The 19,463-nt window shown below is 45.0% G+C and overlaps 1 protein-coding gene across 1 annotated transcript in view; it reads left to right on the top strand.

The window, feature by feature from the left end:
- Positions 1 to 2,465: 2,465 nt before the first annotated feature.
- SLC12A2 (solute carrier family 12 member 2) overlaps positions 2,466 to 19,463 on the top strand; it is a 75,005-nt gene continuing 58,007 nt past the window's right edge. The window contains 2 exon segments of the mRNA XM_042451765.1: positions 2,466 to 3,204; positions 3,206 to 3,563. Of these exon segments, the coding sequence (XP_042307699.1) occupies positions 2,990 to 3,204; positions 3,206 to 3,563 (573 nt within the window). The 5' untranslated portion in view covers positions 2,466 to 2,989.

Here is a 19,463-nt window from a genome sequence, read left to right as displayed (position 1 = left end):
AGCCTGAAGAAAGAGGCTCCTCCCTCCCTGTCATCTTTCGGCCTCTGAGGGGGAGAGAAGGCTGGCCCAGTACCATCAGGGGCTAGCCTGAAGAAAGAGGCTCCTCCCTCCCTAACTGTCATCTTTCGGCCTCTAAGGGAGAGAGTAGGCTGGCCCAGTTCCATCAGGGGCTAGCCTGAAGAAGAAGAGCCCTCCCTCCGGTCCATCTGCCTTGGTCCAGGCCTCCGAGGGAGAAGAATGCTGGACCTGATTCCCTCCCCCCCTCACCATTCCCTTCTCCTTTTGTGTCATGTCTTTTAGATTGTAAGTCTATGGTCAGGGAACTGTCTGTTATCCCCTCTATTGTAAACCGCTCGGATTCCCAGTGATTGGGCGGTATATAAATAAAACCTATTATTATTATTATTAAACCCGCTCTGCTTTCAAAGCGCAAAACTGTGGCCAGCCTTGCAACAGCCTCAACTGCACCTGCACAGCTCCTCATGAGATTTTGGGTGCCCCCCTTCCCGTTTCTAAGGAGACCTCCTCAGAGCTGGGCCTAGCAAACTTCCAGGCTCCTTTGGAGGAAAGCTGGCAGAGGGAGCAGGCCAACCACTCGTCCTCCTTTTCCAAGAAACCTCTCTATTTCAGCCAGGCCCAAGTCCTTCAGGGCTAGCCAGAGCATGAAGGGCCCTCCTTCCAGTCCATCTGCCTTGGTCCAGGCCTCAGAGGGAGAGAAGAACCACTGGACTTGATCCCCTTTTCCACCATCATTCCCTTCTCCTTTTGTGTGGTGTTGTGTATTTTAGACATCTGAATAACTATTTGTAAGCCGCTCTGAGAGCCTTTAGGGCTGAAGAGTGGGGTATAAATTCAATCAATCAATCAATCAATCAATCTGCCCTCTATTGTGAGCAGGGCTAAGCAGCATGGGTCTCCCTCCTCACAGGGTGTCCAGACACATCCTCCATTTCAGCCTTTTGCCCTGGAGTAATCCCCAGATGCCCTCCATTTTGGTCAGGGCTAACAAGCACCATGGGCTCTGGGCTTCTCTTCACATGTCCTCCTTTTCCAGGATACGTTCTCAATTTCAGCCTTCTGTCCAGGAGGAAACTCCACATGCCCTCCATTTTGAGCAGGGCTAAGAAGCAGCATGGATTCTGGGCTTCTCTTTGCATGTCCTCCTTTTCCAGGACACTTCCTCCATTTCAGCCTTCTGTTCCGGAGGAATCCCCAAATGCCCTCCATTTCGAGCACAACTGAGAAGCATGAATTTATACTTGTGTTTTGAGCTTTCATTTGGCAGTATCATTTTCCCTTGACTGCCCTCCATTTTAAAGGTGCCTTATCGTCTTCCTTTGGAAGTGAGAAGGAGGCAGCCCTTTGAGGACCTAATCTGCACTGCAGGAATAATGCAGTTTGACACTGCTTTAACTGTCTTGGCTCAATGGTAAGGAATCCTGTTTTTGTTTCTTTTAGCTCTGTGGGTAATTCTCTGTTCTGTTAAGAGAGCTCTGCTGCCCTCACGAACTACAATCCCCATGATTCCACAGCATTCAGCCAGGGCAATTAAAGCGGTGTCAAACTGTATTATTTCTGCAGTGCAGATCAGAGTGGGAAACAGCAGCCCTGAAACTGGGTGACCAGGCGCCATCATCGCCGAGGAGGAGGACAAGGCACTGTTAAAATGGAGGACAGTCAAGGAAAAGCGACCAAAGAAAAGCTAACAACACTCGTAGTAATGTAAATTCATGCTTCTCAGCCGCGCTCAAAATGGAGGACGTTGTGGAATCCCTCCTGGGCAGACTAAAGAAGTGGAGGACGTGTCCGTTCGCCCTGTGAGCAGGGAAAGCTCAGAATCCAAATGGAGGGCATTTGGGGATTCCTCCTGGACAGAAGGCTGAAATGGAGGATGTGTCCTGGAAAAGGAGGACGTGCCTGGTCACCCTGTGAGGAGGGAGACCCATGCTTCTTAGTTGTGCTCAAAATGAGTGACATTGTGGAATCCCTCCTGGGCTGGAGGTTGAAGTGGAGGACACGTCCTGGAAAAGGAGGACGTGCATGGTCACCCTCTGAGGAAGGGAAGCCATGCCTCTTAGTCCTGAACAAAATGGAGGGCGTTTGGTGATTCCTCCCGGGCAGGAGGCTGAAATGGAGGACGTCGTGTCCTGGAAAAGGAGGACGCGAGTGGCCATGCTGCCCATGAGGGAAAGGCGGCGGCGAGGGCTGTTTCCGTGTCTCCCTCTTTCCTAAGGCCGAGTCGGAAGCGTGTGTGGGGGAAAAGGGACCTATTATTGCCGCCTCCAGGCCAAAAGCGCGGAAAGGAGCGGGCCTCCTCACTCGACGCCGCGCCTGAGGAGGAGGAGGAGGAGGCCGCTCAGTCCCGCCCTGAAGGCCTAGCGCAAGACAAGGCCCTCCCTCCCTTAGGATGGAAGCCGGCCTCCTCTTCTTGCGTGGCGGCGGATGCTTTAAAAAGGCCCGCTCCCGGATTGGCTGAGGAGGGCAGGCTCTCTTTCTCTCTCGCCGGCTTCGCGTGCCGCCGCGTTCCCCTCAGAGAGAAGGAGGCGAAGGAGAGCCGGCTCCGCTCCTCCACCCGCCCCTTATGCATGAAGCAGGCCAGAGAAGCGCCGGGATATTGACGTGTCTCTCCGTCCGTCGTAACGTGTGGACGCAGCCTCCTCAGCCAGAGACACGAGTCGCGCCGGTTCTTCGTCAAAATACTACTACTCCTAATAATCATGCCTTCCTCCTCCTCCTCCATTGATTGAAGGAAGGAAGGAAGGAAGGAAAGAAGCGGAGGCTGAGGAGGAGCCTCTCCTCGCCGCGCTCTTTGGGGAGCATCCTCCTCCTCCTCGTCCTGGGAGGGAAGAAGGAGGCGGCGAAGGCAGGGCGGTTGCCTCCCTCAGGCCCTCCCTCTTTCCCCGCAAGAGAAGGAGGAGGAGTGCGGCACCGCATCGCCTCGCCGGCTCCGTTTAAAGCGCCTGGCTGAAGCAGCAGCGCAGCCGCAGCCATGGAGGGGAAGCCGCTTCCTCCTCACTCCGGTTCGCCTCCGAGGCTGAAGCCCAGCAGGGAAGGAGGAAGCGCCGGGGCCGAGGAGGCCGGCGAAGGAGTGCTAGGTGGCGGCGAAGGCGACGGCGGCGTTTGTTTGGGGCGCCCGCTGGGTCCGACGCCCAGCCAGAGCCGCTTCCAGGTGGACCTTGTGGCCGAGAAAGCCGCCAAGGAGGAGGGGGGAGGATGGGCCGAGAGCCCCCTCGGAGGCGAAGGGCAGCGAGGAAGCCAAGGGCCGGTTCCGGGTGAACTTCGTGGACCCCTCCGCGGGCGACGATGAAGGCGAGGAGGACGTGGCCCTGGAGGGCGGCAATGTCAGCTTCCAGAACGGCGGCGACGGCGGGAGCCTGCACTCGGGCTCCTCCCACCCGCACTACTACTACGATACTCACACCAACACCTACTACATGCGCACCTTCGGCCACAACACCATCGACGCCGTGCCCCGCATAGACTACTACCGCCACACCGCCGCCGGCCTCGGGGAGAAGCTCATCCGCCCCAGCCTCGCGGAGCTGCACGACGAGCTCGACAAGGTGAAGCGCCGGGTTTAGCCCCGCCACGTTATCACACCAGGGCTGCCTTCGCATTGGAGAGATCACCCGGTCTAATACCGCTTTAAATGTATTAGAATCCAGCTCCCAGAATTCCACAGCCTGGAGCCTAAGTGGCGTCAACCAGCATTGTTTCTGCAGTCAGTTCCTGATGCAGGAAGGCTGACTAGGGCTACATCCACACTGCAGATATAATCTGGGCTGACACCGGTTTAATTGCTCTGGCTCAATGTTATGGCATTCTGTGGCTCCACTCTAGGGCCACTGCAGACTTCCAGTTCCTAGAATGCCACAGCATTGAGCCAAGGCAGCTAAACCGGTGTCAAACCGGATTATCTCTGCAGTGAGTATACAGCCCTGGTCGCCCTCCCAGCATCTGGGACTGAAGCTGCATCTGCACTGCACAAGTAATCTGGGTTGACGCCACTTTGGCTGCCATGGCTCCAGGCTGTGGAATTCTGGGAGGTATAGTTTGTAGTGGCTCCATACCATTGAGCCAGGACATTTAAACTGGTGTCAACCTGGATTATTTCTGCAGTGTGGATACAGCCCAAGTCACCCTTCTTGCATCAGGGACTTGCAACTGCATCCACACTGCAGAAATAATCTAGGTTGATTCCACTTGAGCCGCCATGGCTCCAATCTGTGGAATTCTGGGAGATACATACTGCAGAAATAATAATCCAGTTTGAGATGGCTTTAATTGCCCTGGCTCAAAGCTAGGGAATTCTGGGAACTGGTTTTGTGAGACATTGAGCCTTCTCTGTTTGAGAGCTCTGGTGCCACAAGAAACTACAATCCCCAGGCTTCCTTAGCACTGAGCCAAGGTAGTTAAAGCGGTCTCAAACTGGATTATTTCTGCAGTGTGTTTTGGACCTTGGCTGAAAGGCTTTGCAACCCTGAGATTTCCTGCCTTTTTCTGTCTGCAGGGGCTGGTTGCAGAAAGATTAGAGACTCATGAGAGGAACCAGAATAAACCGTGGCTTTCCCCATAAGGCAAGGTGTTTTCTGCCAGCCAGGTGCCAGTCCTGCCCTTTAACTGAATGCCTATTTCCCCAGGCGGCTTCTTGTACCAGGGGATGGAGCCAAACACAGAGAGTACCAGAGGTGCCCTGTGCTTGAGCTAGTCTTGGCCTCCTCAGATGCTGGTACCGTGGCTGCTTCTGCTGCTGTGGATCCTGACTTGAATTTGGGATAGTGGCCCCCCTTGCATCAGATTTCACTCCTGTAGCTGCATGCAAACCAAAGGAGTAGGTCTATTTGTATGGCAATCTGTAAACCTTCAGGACCTATTAAACCTTTTAAAAACAGATCTGTCTCAAAGCAGGGAGAGTCTGGCAGCCCTATTGTATGTGGCTAATAATGCAAAGCTGTGCTGGTGGTACGCAACTGGATAAAAGACTGTCCCCCTTCGTGGGCAGCCAAGTCTAGATTAGCTCTAACTAGCAGCTGCTAAGCTCATGCCCTTCCACTTCACTCATTGTTTTAGCATGAACTTGGCTTTTGTCAGATACATATATCAAATTCTGTTCTCTCTCTCATTTTTCCTTGCATTACCTGTGTTCTCTATGGTTTCAAGCATGCGTATGTGCATATGCATGGCACATGTGGTTGTAAATCTGCAAAAGTCATTGGACTACTTGCAACTGAAAACCAGCAGGCACAGACAACTATTTCGCACCTAGAGCTCATAAAAGTGGTTAACTTCTGTAAGACAGAGGGGTGTTTATACCTTCATACTCCCACACCACCAGCACCCTCACTACTGCCAGCTTTCCTTTAAGTCCATTTTCATATGAGGTCAACTGGCTGCTGTGGGAACACAGGACATCCCTTGATTTTTCACAGTGCCCAGATGCAAGAATCAATAAAGGTCACCTTCAGACAGACCAGAAAAAAATATGCCCCTAGTAGATAGTAAGCATCACTTAACACCCCCCCCCCCCATACTGAGATCATTCAGGGACACAAAACTGTTTGCCATATCAACAAAAAGACATTTATTTCAGTGTTTGATGGTATTGTAAAGTCAAGTCATCATTTTTTGTTTCTCACTTCACTACACAAGTTACAACAACAGAAAGCTTCCAAAGAATCATAGAGCCCAAACAGACAGGCCAAAATAAAGCTGCTTTGGGTCACTTTGGAGATATGCTGTTTAAATGATGCATGCATCCTAAGAGGCTGGAAGCCACGCCAAAGCCATGCTCCAGTCCTAAGGACTGGAGTGCAGCTTTGGCACAGCTTCTGGCCTCTTAAAATGTGTGTGTCATTTAAACAGAATACCTCCAAAGTGACCCAAAGCAGCTTTATTTTGGCCTGTCTGTATGTGCCCATAGAGTTGTAAGGAAGCACAAGGGCCATCCAGTCTAACCTCCTGCTATGCAGCAATACACAATCACAGGACTCTCTAGAGATGGCTTTCCAGCCTGTGTTTTAAAAAACCTCCAAAGGAGACTCCACCACTCTTGGAGGCACTTTATTCTAAATGTGTGATTGCTATGTAGATAACAGGCCTTCCTGGACCTGCTCAGATTCATAAATAACTTGTCTGTGGAAAAGACTTAGAAATCTTTTCAAGATTTTTTAAAAATAGAATTGATTGCACACGGCACTTAGATGCTCTTTAAAAAGTCACCCTTCTGAGTATCCCTAGGGATGATTATTATTACAGTATTTGCTCTTAACTATTTCTACTGGTTCTTAGTATCAGTGCTACATTACCACTTCTTAGGATCTCATTGGCTGGTCTTGTTAAATTATACCATCCACAGCATCTTTTATTAAGCCTTAGTCATGGTTTGGCTTTGCTTTAAAGAGGCTTCCTACTGGTTAACACACAAGAAGGTTCGATATATGTTCTGCTGTTTTAATCTCTTGCTGTAACCTTCAGATCATATTTAAATGTCCTACATTGTCAAACAGTGTGACCAAAAAAAAAAAACCATGGATGGCTTTGGATTTAAATTCCTTGACCTTATTGGAGGGTTATATTTAGTAACACTTTATATACATATTGATATTCATGGTTTTAGTGTTTTACCTGATTTATCCTGTAGAAAAATACTCTGCACTGCCCCTGCACTTTTACATGTTAGAAGTGACCGTATACTTGAAAGTAGTATACTTAACATAGGTCCAAACATACTGCAGAAATAATTCAGTTTGAGACCGCTTTAACTGCCCTGGCTCAGTGCTAGGGAATCCTGGGAAATTGTAGTTTATTGTGGCTGAGATGGCTACTAAATGTCTCACAAAACTACAGTTTCCAGAATTCCCTAACATTGAGCCAGGTCAGTTAGAACAGTCTGAAACTGTGTTTTGGACCATAGTTTTATTCATTAAACCTCATTTACATATTTTAATTCAAATGGTACACCTGCTGTCTACTTTATATATCCACCTGCAGGCATATATATTCACTGTAATTTTTAAATTGGGACTCCCATTTCCTTAACAATTTCTTTTTTGCACAACTCCCAAGTTAATATTGAGGATTTTCCAGTGTGATGATGAAAAATCTTTCTAGGAGAAAAACTGGATTTCTTAGTTTATAATGATGTCAGATAATCACATCTTTAGATGAACTATTGTAAACTGTTAATAAGGAATTACTATAAAAGTTGGAGGGTTTAGTGAACTTGTACATTAACTTTAAGTACATAATGGTCCTGTGCTGTTCCTCACTTAAGTCCAACATCTGTTGCCATTTGCAAGCATGTATAATTAAATTGGGGCGGAGGGAAGAACCTGTTTCTGACATGTGGAATGGCCAATACTGATAATATTTTGGTGTTATCCTGTATAGTGTTGAACATTATTCCATAGTTCACTGGCTGTGTTTAAATATCTGGACATATTTTAAGAGCAGTATACAGTACAGTATATTTCTTTTTTGCTTTGGTTCAAATATTTGCAGTCTTGTTTTTAGGAGAGCTGAAGTAACTAAGATCCAGAACACACAGCAGAAATAATCCAGTTTGACATCACTTTAACTGCCCTGGCTCTGTGGTAGGGAATCCTGGGAATTGTAGTTTATTGTGGCACCAGAGCTCTCAAACAGAGAAGGCTAAATGTCTCACAAAACTACAATTCCCAGTATTCCCCAGCATTGAGCCAGGGCAGTTAAAGTGGTCTCAGGCAGGATTATTTCTGCAGTGTTCTTTGGACCTAAAACAATATAAAGCTTAGCTTTGAGTCTGGTCGGATGGGAGGCAAAAGTAACAAAAACATTGCAGCATATGTGACTGGACTTCTTGGAGAGCACTATGAGGCAGGATGCTCAACAAAGGTATTTTCCCAGAAAAATTAGGAGTATAACTATTGTAGTGTATATTTGAGAACTTTCTTATCCTCAGTGTCTGGAGTATTTATTATGTGTTGTTACACTTGGAAGATCTTGAAGCACCCTTGAGACTAACTGAAAGAAAGAAATTGCCTATGAAAGCTCATGCTGCCAATTTCTTTCAGTTAGTCTCAAGGTGCTACAAGATCTCTCAATGTACTGATTCTACAGACTAACACGGCTATAGCTTTGAATATTTTTTCAAGATCCTATAAATATAGTATATATTTAGCTGATCAGTTTGTATCATATCTGCAAAAGAGTCTTTGGTGGTTTGGAAAATTGACTTGCAAAACAGAAGCCACCCAGAATCCATTAGAGAGCTGTTGCTGTAGTAGCCATTCTAAACTTTCTCATGTTCTTTGTAAGGTCAGCTTCAAATTCAGTGAGCCTTCCAACCTGACTTTCCCTGACTAGGGATAATGGGAGTTTTAGTCCAGCACAACTGGAGGTCATTAGGTTGTAGAAGGCAGAGTTACATTGTCAGGGCATCATGAGGAGCCAGGGTACTTTTGTACTTTGGAGGTAAGTTAACACCATGATAATATAAAAACAGAATACTAGTACATTGGCCTGTGCATAACCCTCATAACTTATTCCTTTTGGTGTTTTATTCACTTTATTCCTGTGTTCTGTTAAAACAATCACCAAAATGCCATACTGTAAAAAGAAAGCAATAAAATACAAACGTACTAAAATAACAGATGACTTTTTAAAAAGAGATCAATGATAAGCCTTATTAATGAACAGTGTTGCAGAATGAGATTGGATTTATAGACATTGTGGTGGTATCACAGAAGAAATGCCTTATTTTCCCCACAGGATGACATTAGTTAACTTTTATCTTTGAATATGCTCTGGTTCCTTGCATATTTAGAGCAGGTGTAGATTTTGCCCATCTTCCTCTCCCAATTCTTTCCCAGGTTGCAGTTTGTTTACTTTGCTGTTGTTGTGTGCCATCAAGTTGTTTCTGACATGCAACAACCCTAAGCTGACCCTATCATGGGGTTTTCTTGGCAAGATTTGTTCAGAGGGGTTTTTCTTTGTAGTTGTTATTTCTATTTCCCGCCTCTCCCTACGAATCAAGGCAGGGTTACATCAATAAAAATACAATTCCATATAAAAACAGTCAATAAAATCATAACAGTACTATTAATTTGATAAAATAATTATCATCTAATTTCATACAATCATACTCAGAGTGGAGTGTCATCTTATGATCTCTTATAGAAGGTCAGGAGGGTAGGCTCGCCGGAAGAGATCTGTCTTAAATGTCTTCTTAAAGGCATCTAAGGTGGTGATAAGATGGATCTCCTCCGGTAAGTTATTCCACAGTTTGGGGGCCATGGTAGTGAATGCTCTTTGGGAAGTTGCTATTAACCTGGTCTTTGGATGCTCTAATAAGTTCTTCCCGGATGTTCTGAGAGTGTGGGGCAGATTGTGTAGGGAGAGATGTTTCCTCAAGTAACTAGTTGAATAAATGTTACCCAGTGGACTTCCATAGCTGAGCAAGGAGGGATTTGAACAGTGCTCTCCAGAGTCATAGCCCAACACTCAAACTGGTACACCATGCTGGCTGTTATTCCTATTGAATTGAATTAACTGGTCTTGCTTTTCCTGGGCATAGCTAGAGATCATGTCTTGGTCACCCACTGATGTGTGTTCATGGCCCTACTCATACTACATAATTATAGTGCTGTGATTCTATATTAACTGCCATGGCTGTATTTTGTGGAATCCTGGAACTGGTGAGGCACTAGAGTTCTCTAGATGTGAATTCTAAATGCCTCTCCCTAAACTACAAATCCCAGCATTCAATAGGATGAAGCCATAGCATTTAATGTGTATTTATAGGAGTACAGGTTGAGCCTCTCTTATCTGAAATGCCAGAGTTATTTTGGATTTCAGAGTTTTTTGGATTTTGGAATATTTGCATATACATAATGAGTTATCTTGGAGATAGGACTCAAGTCTACACATGAAATTTATATTTTGTGTATACTTTTTACATGTAGCCTAAGTACATTTTATACATAATATTATAAATAATTTTGTGCATGAAAAAAAGTGTGTGTATATTGAGCCATCAGAAAGCAAAGGTTTCACTGTCACAGCCACCCATATGGACACTTTTGGATTTTGGAGTATTTTAGATTTCTGAATTCCATATAAAGGAGACTCTACCTGTATAATTATAACTGTGTAGTGTGAAAAGGCTCCAGGAAACAACCTGACATGTAGTCATTTTGAGTCCCATCTAAATCTTTAAAATTGTGGGAGGCTGTCCAAATAACACTGCTGTTCTGTCTATATGTGAACAAGATGCTGTCATCGAGAAAAACAACACTGAAGAGTTTTAATGGAGAACATGTGTTCCTTCAGTTACCAGTTAAAGCAGTCTGACACCATTTAACTACCATGAGTCTATCCTACAGAATCTTGGGATCTGCAGTTTGGTGAGGTGCTAGCTTGGTCTGTCAGAGAGCTATGGCCCCTCACCAGACTCAAATCCCAGGGACAGCTAAAGTGGTGTCAAAACTGCTTTAATTCAGTGTGGATACACCCAAGATAAGTGCGGCCATAGCTCAGTTTTAGAGTGTATTCCTTGCAGAAGGTCCCAGATTCAACCCTTGACATGTTCAGGTAGGGCTGGTAAAGATCCCACTCTGCAACCCTAGAGATCTGCTTCCAGTCATTGTGTACACAATACTGAAGCAGATGAACTGATAGTCTGACAGAGACAAGACAGCTTCATATGATGTGCTTTCAGCAGACCAGGGTGGCCCTTTGGATATGTTTGCAGTTTGATACCTGCTATTTAGAAATATGCTAGATATATGTTTAATGTTTGGCTAGAGACATGAAAAACTAAAACATTTAGCTGTAGAGAGCAATATACTCAGGACTCTTGGTCAAAAACTGCAGTGCTATAGAGTTACTTGGTAGGAAGTTGTAGAACTTAAAAATGACTAAGTTTCGTTGATTTCAGTAGACATACTGTAAACATGTCTTAAGTTTGGACCCATCTCACTGTGTATAGTGTGGTTGCAGGGATGGATAGAAATTACAAGAAGGGTTCAACAATTAACATTTTTCTTCAGGAAAATAAAGTTTATGTCTGTTAACAGTTCTGTAGTTCTGAAATGAGTAGATAAATGAGTAAATAAATGTCTTTACAAAAACAGGTTACTTACGAGTAGGAAAGTGTTCCTAGTTGGAAGAGCATGTAGAGTGGTGGGGGCATTGGTACAAATGAAGCAATTACCCTTAGGTTAAGAGTCATGGGAGTTTATCAAACGGGAGGAATTTCTTTTAAATTCGAATGAAAAGAAAGTGGGGCCAGAACGCATTCACTTAAAGTCGCTAGTTTAGCGCAATTACGTGAACACGCATTGCGTTCGAACTGGCTTCTCATTGCCTGAATTTGCATGTGGCAGTCTATCACACAATAACGTAAAACCACATGATTGTGTTTGGACTGATTTCCCATTGTCTGAATTTGCGTGTAGTGGGTTATCACGCAATAATGTTAAACCCCATGATTGTGTTCAGATTGCTATTGGATTATACTTCCAATTTCCCTTGTCTGATAAACTCCATGGACACAGTATGAAACTGTTTTCCCCATTAAGATCTAATCTGCACTGCCAAAATAATGCAGTGTGACATTGGTTTAACTGCCATGGCTCAGTGCTATGGAATTCTGGGATTTGTAGTTTTGTGAGATATTTAGCTTTCTCTGTCAGAAGAGACACAGGAAAAGCAGTCCATGGGTGCTTTTTACCATACTGGACTTCCTGTATAAAATAAAATATGAGATGTTTTCCATAGCAACTAAATCATAAGACAAATGGAATAGCAAAGCTGACATGTTTACAAAACGGCAAATAGAACTTCTCATGCAAAACCAGGGGAGCTCAGTACTTGCTATTAAAGCACATTAGTCATGGCATGCTGATGGCCCTTTATCTTGAGCTTTGTAAGGAAGTATTAAGGGCCCACACTTCACCATTACCTGGTATCTCTTTCCTTTGTCTTCCATCAGAAAGCTTGAATAGAAAAGAGAATACATAATCTCCATTACAGATAAGAGCTAGAGAAGGAAACTGCTAAATCATTGAAATGGGAGTCTCTAGAGTCCCCTGGAGCAATGCTTCTTCAGCTATTTGATATGGGAGATTAGTAATTTCTTCCCTTAACATGACTGGGCCTGGTACCAGATTTGTGCCCACTGAATAATTTTTTGTTTCTTTCTTGGAATACTATCCAGGGACCAGTAGCTGATGGCTTGCAGGCTGGCTCTAGTCCATGGATCACCACTTTAACTAACATTGCCCTGGAGTGGACAAGATGGGGCCACTTGAGGACTGTAAACACGTAATGCCACCTCCACCCCCCATATCAGTATAAGCAGCAGAGGGAGGGGTGGCATATCCTGTAACTGTTTTGGAAGCCAAGTAACCAATGGTTGACCTGTGTTTAGCTCCTTTCCAGAGCTATTGGAGGCTCCTAAGTGACTGGACTAGGATAAAAGGGAAGCAGGAAAATGTGCATGTTGGAGTAGCTGGAAAGTATGTGCCTAGTCAGATATATTGTGTCCTTGTTCTTAATAGTTTAAGGAATTAATAGAAAATTTTTGAGTTTTCTCCCCTTTATAAAGTTGTAGTTTTTGTGCATAATGTATTCTAATCATACAGTTGTACTGGGCTTGATTACGATAACTAAATATTGTACTGGCACCTGGCATCGCAAGGATAGAGTGGGTGTATCCATACGGTATGTGCTAGCTACAGAGAAAACCGTGGTCCCATACCTTACAGTCCAGTGTTATATTTACAAGAATGAATGGTGATGGCTCATAACCTTAGACTGAGATTAAGTAAGTTAATTTTACCTTTAGCTCTGAGATTTTCTTGTCCAGTTTTTTCCTTTATAATTTGCAAAAGAATCTGAAATGAGGAAAGTGATAATGTCTTGGCTTTCCTTCTTGCTAAAAGTAAACCTTTCCCACATTTCTCCCAAAGACAGAAGGCATAATTTCCCAAAAACCTTTACTCATAGCTTCTCTCTTGGTTTTAATGTAGTTCTAAGTGGACTCTTAAAAGTACATGTAACCTGTAGTTCTACATGAGTTGGGGAGGGGTGTGCTTCGGTTTGCAAATGGCAGAGAAATGCTTGCCAAGGCTGTGCTTATATTATTTGAGAATCCTACAAAACATATGTGCAAGTATGATGTGTCAGATTAGATAAGGTCAGTTGTTGAAATATTAACTTGATGGCTCATAAAAACTTACTATCTTTTCTATCCCATAGCTAATAATGATAAAAAAGTCACTGATTTTTCAAATATCAATGTATAATTTATTGGTTCAATATGTTTTGCTTCAGTGGCCATGATTCTTTGGAACTAGCACATACATTTACTATAATGCCCATTGGAAGTCTTTATGGTACAAAGGTTTTCTGAATCTGGTGGGTTAATGTTGATCATGGCTGCAGACACACACCCATCCTGCCAGAAATGCTGTTGCTTTTGTACTTAGAGTTCTTGTGTGCCTGGTAGCAGAGGATCCATTCATTGCCTTGAGATTTTCTCTTGTTTTAGTACAGTATGCTGAATGAGCTCTAACCCTTTTGTGCCAGGAGAGACAATTTCAGTATGATTATCACTTTTTTTATCAGATGTATATGCATTTCATAGAAGAACTAGTAGAAGGAGAACTTGGATGTGACCACTCATCTTCTTATCTCTTTGTCTTAGCCCATTAGCTTTTATATGGGTTGAGTATCACTTATTCAGAAATCCAGAATGCTCCAAAATCCAAAATCATTCCGTGAGCGGCAGACACAGGGGCCGGTTTACCACCGGAAACTTTAGTGCGTGGACAAGCACGCACACGGTTACAAAAGGGCGGTACTTCCGCACCGCCCTAACCCTAGTGCGTGCCGTCACGCACTAAACGGCGGCGGCCCTTCCATATGGCCGCCGCCGTGAGGACGTCAGGCCGTGCCGCCTCTAGACGGGGCAGCGCGGACGTGACTCCTTGCTCCGCGCCAGGGCGCTTAGTGCGCCCTGAACAGAGCAGGAAGGAGCTCCGTTTCGGAGCTCCTTCCTGGTTTAGTCCCGCTGGGCGCAGCCTTCAGACGGCTGCGCCCAGCAGGACTAAAAGAGAAGGGGCCAAGTGGCCCCTTTCTCTTCTCCCCGCCGCCGCGGGGTATCCTTGGGGCTTGAAGCCCCGGGACACCACTTTTCAGGCTGCGGGAAGGGCGTTTTGCTGCTTCCCCGCAGCCCGAAAAGTGGCAGATCGGGGCCTCAGCGGCTGCCGGTGTAACAGCTGAAGCCCGATACTCGGGGAAAGGGGCGGGTGCAGACCGCCCCAAATGGCGGTCTATACCCGCCCTTGATACTTTGGTTTTCTGATGGTACAGATACATAAACTTTGTCTCATGCACAAAATTATTAAAATATGTATAAAGCAGTGGTTCTCCACCCGTGGGTTGCAACCCCTTTGGGGGTCGAATGACCCTTTCACAGGGATCGCCTATGACCATTGGAAAACACATATTATAAAGTAGCACTGAAAATAATGTTATGGTTGGGGGTCACCCCAACTGAGGAACTGTATTAAAAGGTTGCAGCATTAGGAAAGTTGAGAACCACTGGTATAAAGTTAACTTTTGTCTGTGCGTGTGAAGTGTACATAAAAAATAAATTAATGTCATGTTTACACATGGGTCCCATCTCCAAGATACTTCATGTTATGCAAATATTCCAGAATCCTGAACAAATATTAAATCTGAAACATTCTGGTCCCAGCATTTCAAATAAGGGATACTACACTTACAGTCTTTTAATGTTGAAAGCATGCATTATACAAACATTAAGACAGGTGCTGTAGGCTACATTTCCTGGGAAGGAACTGGCAAATCCTCCTCCGAGTTCTTCCCCTATAAAAAAACCTTATGAAATTCATGAGGTCCCCATAAGTCATAGGTGACTTAAAGGTACATAGACAGAGGAAATTGTTACTCTTAATTGCAAGGTTAGGCAGCTTCTTCAGCATCTTGATTCATTGCATCCTCATCTAGATAGAAACTGAAGAGCATCAGAGCTTATTTTTAATAGTTTAATTTCCATGAATAGCAGTTGTTGTGTGGGAGCATCCCCCCCCCGGCAAACACTCTGACAGTAGCACATGACAAATTTGTTGAAAATATTCTGTGTTTTATAAAAAGAGTATACTGAAGTGTGCCAGATTAGGCATATTTAGAGTAGATCCATGTCATCAGTAAGACTTAAATTTTAACTTAATGATTGTGAGCCTTAATGATTTATTTTTGGATGTGATTAAATCTAGATCCAACTGATTAGCTGCAAGTTAACTGGCAGTTAATGAAGTAGAAACCAGTAGTGGTACCCTGTTATGCCCCTAACACTGATTCCATGTCCCAGTACTGAAATGAACTTGACTGAATCTAAAAGCACTTGACAATTTGGCTCTGTTTCAAGTTTATACTTGAAGAGGTGTCATAATGAGGAGGGAGAGCCTTGTTTTCTGCTGCTCCAGAGACTGGACCTGGAACATGGATGCAAGCTACAGGAAAAGAGATTCCACCTCAACATTAGGAAGAACTTCCCGACAGTAAGGGCTGTTTGACAGTGGAACACACTCCCTGAGTGTATGTGGGTCTCCCCCCTTGGAGGTCTTTTAACAGAGGCTGGATGGCCATCTGTCGGGGATGCTTTGACTTAGACTTCCTGCATAGCAGGGGGTTGGACTGGATGGCCCTTGTGGTCTCTTCCAACTCTATGATTCTACTCTGTCAGTACTCCCCTCCCATTTTCAATCCGTTTTCCATTTTGGAGTCTGGGGTTGATTTGTTTATTAAGTAGTGATGATCTTTCACATTTCACTGCTGTGGTTGCCAGTGCTCTTCATGTTGTTGCTGGTGGGTGGGAACATAGCTTATTGAGGAGAGAAAGGCACATTACAGATTCTCAGCAGCATAATTTTTTAACTTTTTGTTTTATATGGACGTCTGTGATGTGCATTGAAAAAATGTATGTGCCTTCAAGTCACCTGTTGTCATATGGCAAGCCATGAATTTCATAGGGTTTTCTTTACAAGGTATACTCAGGTGGGATTCTGCCAGTTCCTTCATATCAAATATAGTCTATGGCACCTGGTATTTGTTGGCCATCTCGCATCCAGGTAACAACAGAGCTGATCTTACTTATTTTACAATATCAGATGGATTTGGTTCCTTTAATGAGGAGCCAGCATGAAATAAGTGGTTTGAGTGTTGATCAAATCCCTGCTTGGCAATGGAAACCCACCAAGTGACCTTGGGGCAAGTCACCACATCTTGGCCTCAGAGGAAGGCAATGGCAAACCTTAGGGTCACCATAAATTGGGCACACCTTGAAGGCACACAACAACAATTGACTAAATGTGAATAATTCAGCACTGTGGTCTTTACAAGGGACATCTCTCTCAAGCTACCCTGCTATATGCATAGTTAGAGAGGTCAACCTACAGTTTTCACAAGTTTTGATTGGCACTTGTAACTAAAATGTGGTGGGGAGGCAAGTCATTTTGGAAGGGATTGGTACTTAAAAAAGCAAAGGCACTCCTGCCTTTATTAAGTAATTGTGTACCTGAAGAGTTCCAGTTCTGCTATAATACACTAATGTTAATAATTTGTAAAAAGTAGTGTATCCATTGCATAATCTTTGTGAAATTGTCACACTCGCAGAAATGCATAATGCTTCAGTTTTTATTTTGTTGGCAAGCATCCACTTTCTACTTGCTCCAGTAACTTTTTCAAATATAAATATAAAAGAATTGATTGACAATTTCCGATAAGATAGCTGATAATTTTTTGATTGTGCACACACTTTTTCATAAACAGTGCAATACTTAAAACAGAACAATAATGCTAAACTGCTTAGTAGACCATAATAGTAAAAGTTATCAATAGTGAAGCTTTTGAGAAATTGACTGTGACCTCTTTAAGCCACCCTAATTTTATGGAACCAAACCATTCCCTCCTCTGAGTTATAGATGATTTCAGCAGGACTTTATATTAATTTTTATTAAGGTAGCTTACAGGTTTGCTCAGCACATCAACAATTATGTTAGTCTACAAGTGTTGCATGTCTACACAGCAGTAAACTACTGATTTCAGTTGGAACGTCTGGATAGTTTGGTACGAACTGCAGCTAAAATAAACTGCATGCTACCAAAATTACAGTATATGTGTGAGAAAGTCCAAAGACAACCAATATCTACGTCCAGGGGTAGGCAACCTTTTTGAGCAGGGGGCCGGTTGCTGTCCTAGACAACTGGGGGGCCGAAGTCAGGGGTGGAGCTTCCACCTCCGGGGGCGGAGCTGCACACCGGGGGTGGAGCTTCCACCCTCTGGTGTGGCGCTGCATGCTGGGCGGAGCTTACTCCCTCGGGGGGCGGGGCTGCATGCCGGTGGCGGAGCTTCCACAGACGCCCCGCAAGGAGAAGTAGGCGTGTGCCTGGCCTCTCCTCCTCGGTCCCTTCCTTCGGCCCAAAGCCCAAAAATAAATAAATAATTTTTTTAAAAAAAAATTAAATAAATAAAAAATAAGAATAATTCGCCTACAGTGGTACCCCGGGATACGAAATACTCACGTTACGAAATTTCCGGGTTACGAAAAAATCCATTGAAATAATTGTTCCGGGTTACGAAGGTTATTTCGGGTTACGAAAAAAATTTTGGTGCTTTTTGGCGCTTTTTCGCACGAAATCGCGGCTTTTCCCCATTAGCGCCTATGGGCTATTCGGCTTACGAAGTATTCCGGGTTACGAAAGCGGCGGCGGAACGAATTAATTTCGTAACCCGGGTACCCACTGTACACTGCAAATATTATGTGAAGTAAAAAAAAAATGGGAACATATACCATTTAAATGAAGAACAAGAACAAGTAAAGTTAAATAAAATTAGGAAATCCAGATCAAATGAATGCACAATGCCTCAACCCAGAAAGGAAGGCAGCCCATGTGGAGGGATTTTTGCAAAGAGAATACCAAGGGATATATGATATATAATAACAATGTTTGTTAGCATGTGGAAGCTACCTGAAAGTCAGAAAGCAGAGGGAAATCAGAGAATCATGAGTTGGAAGAGACTGCAAGGGCCATCCAGTCCCACCCCCTGCCATGCAGGAAATCCAGATCAAATGCATGCACAATGCCTCAACCCAGAAAGGAGAAGCCAGCCCATGTGGAGGGATTTTGCAAAGAGAATACCAAGGGATATATGCATATAATAACATGTTGTTAGCCTGTGGAAGCTACCTGAAAGTCAGAAAGCAGAGGGAATCATAGAATCATAGAGTTGGAAGAGACTGCAAGGGCCATCCAGTCCACCCCCTGCCCGCAGGAGATCCAGATCAAATGCATGCACAATGCCTCAACCCAGAAAGGAGAAGGCAGCCCTGTGGAGGGATTTGCAAAGAGAATACCAAGGGATTATGCATAATAATACAATGTTTTGTTAGCATGTGGAAGCTACCTGAAAGTCAGAAAGCAGAGGGAAATCATAGAATCATAGAGTTGGAAGAGACTGCCAAGGGCCATCCAGTCCCAACCCCTGCCAATGCAGGAAATCCAGATCAAATGCATGCACAATGCCTCAACCGCAGAAAGAGAAGCCAGCCCATGTGGAGGGATTTTGCAAAGAGAATACCAAGGGATATATGCATAATAAAATAACATGTTTGTTAGCATGTGGAAGCTACCTGAAGGCCACAGAACTGGGGAAAATGCATGACACTGTGTCCCAAAACACGAAGGCACAGGTGTAGGTGTAGCTTCCGACTAACCCCCCTCCCCCAATGAACCAACCTCTGCTGGTGGAAGTGGCTCTGGCTCTTCCTTCCTTTTTCTTTCTTCTCTTCTTTCTCTTTCTTCTTTCTTTCTTCTTTCTCTTTCTTCTGCTCCTCCTCCTCCTTCCCCCTCCTCCCCGCTTTTCCTTGGGGGGAGGGAGGAGAGCAGAACAGGAGAGCCAGGAGAGCGGAGCCAGAGGTGGAGGGCGGGGCCAGGAGACGGAGAGAGAAGGGAGGGGGCAGAGCCAGGAGAGTGAGCCAGAAGGGCGAAGGGCAGGGCCAGGAGGGCGAAGGAGGAGGAGGGAGGAGGGCGGCGCCCATTCGGAGGCCTGGCACGGCCCTGGAGCCCTCGAATAGGGCTCCAGGGAGCGCCACCGGGCCTCCTCAGATGGGCGCCGCCATTTTGTTTTTTAAAATGGTGGCGAAGTCTCATGCGACAACAAAGGTCGCGCGAGACTTCGCTGCCATTTAAAAAACAAAATGGCGGCTGCGGACAGCGGCAATCGGCGGCGAGAGCGAGCGGGGCCGGTCCTGGCCCCCGGGGCCGGATGTGGCCGCGGGCCGCAGGTTGCCGACCCATGATCTAGTCCTCAAACTCTTCACTGGAAAGCAGAGGGCCCTTGGTGTCTCCTGTGGTTTCGTTCGAGGACCCCCATGGAAATCAAAATCCCTGGGT

Source organism: Sceloporus undulatus, chromosome 2, assembly GCF_019175285.1.
Source record: "Sceloporus undulatus isolate JIND9_A2432 ecotype Alabama chromosome 2, SceUnd_v1.1, whole genome shotgun sequence".
Classification (NCBI taxonomy): domain Eukaryota; kingdom Metazoa; phylum Chordata; class Lepidosauria; order Squamata; family Phrynosomatidae; genus Sceloporus; species Sceloporus undulatus.
Note: the sequence above shows the minus strand (reverse complement) of the source record. Positions and strands in the feature narration are given on the sequence as shown.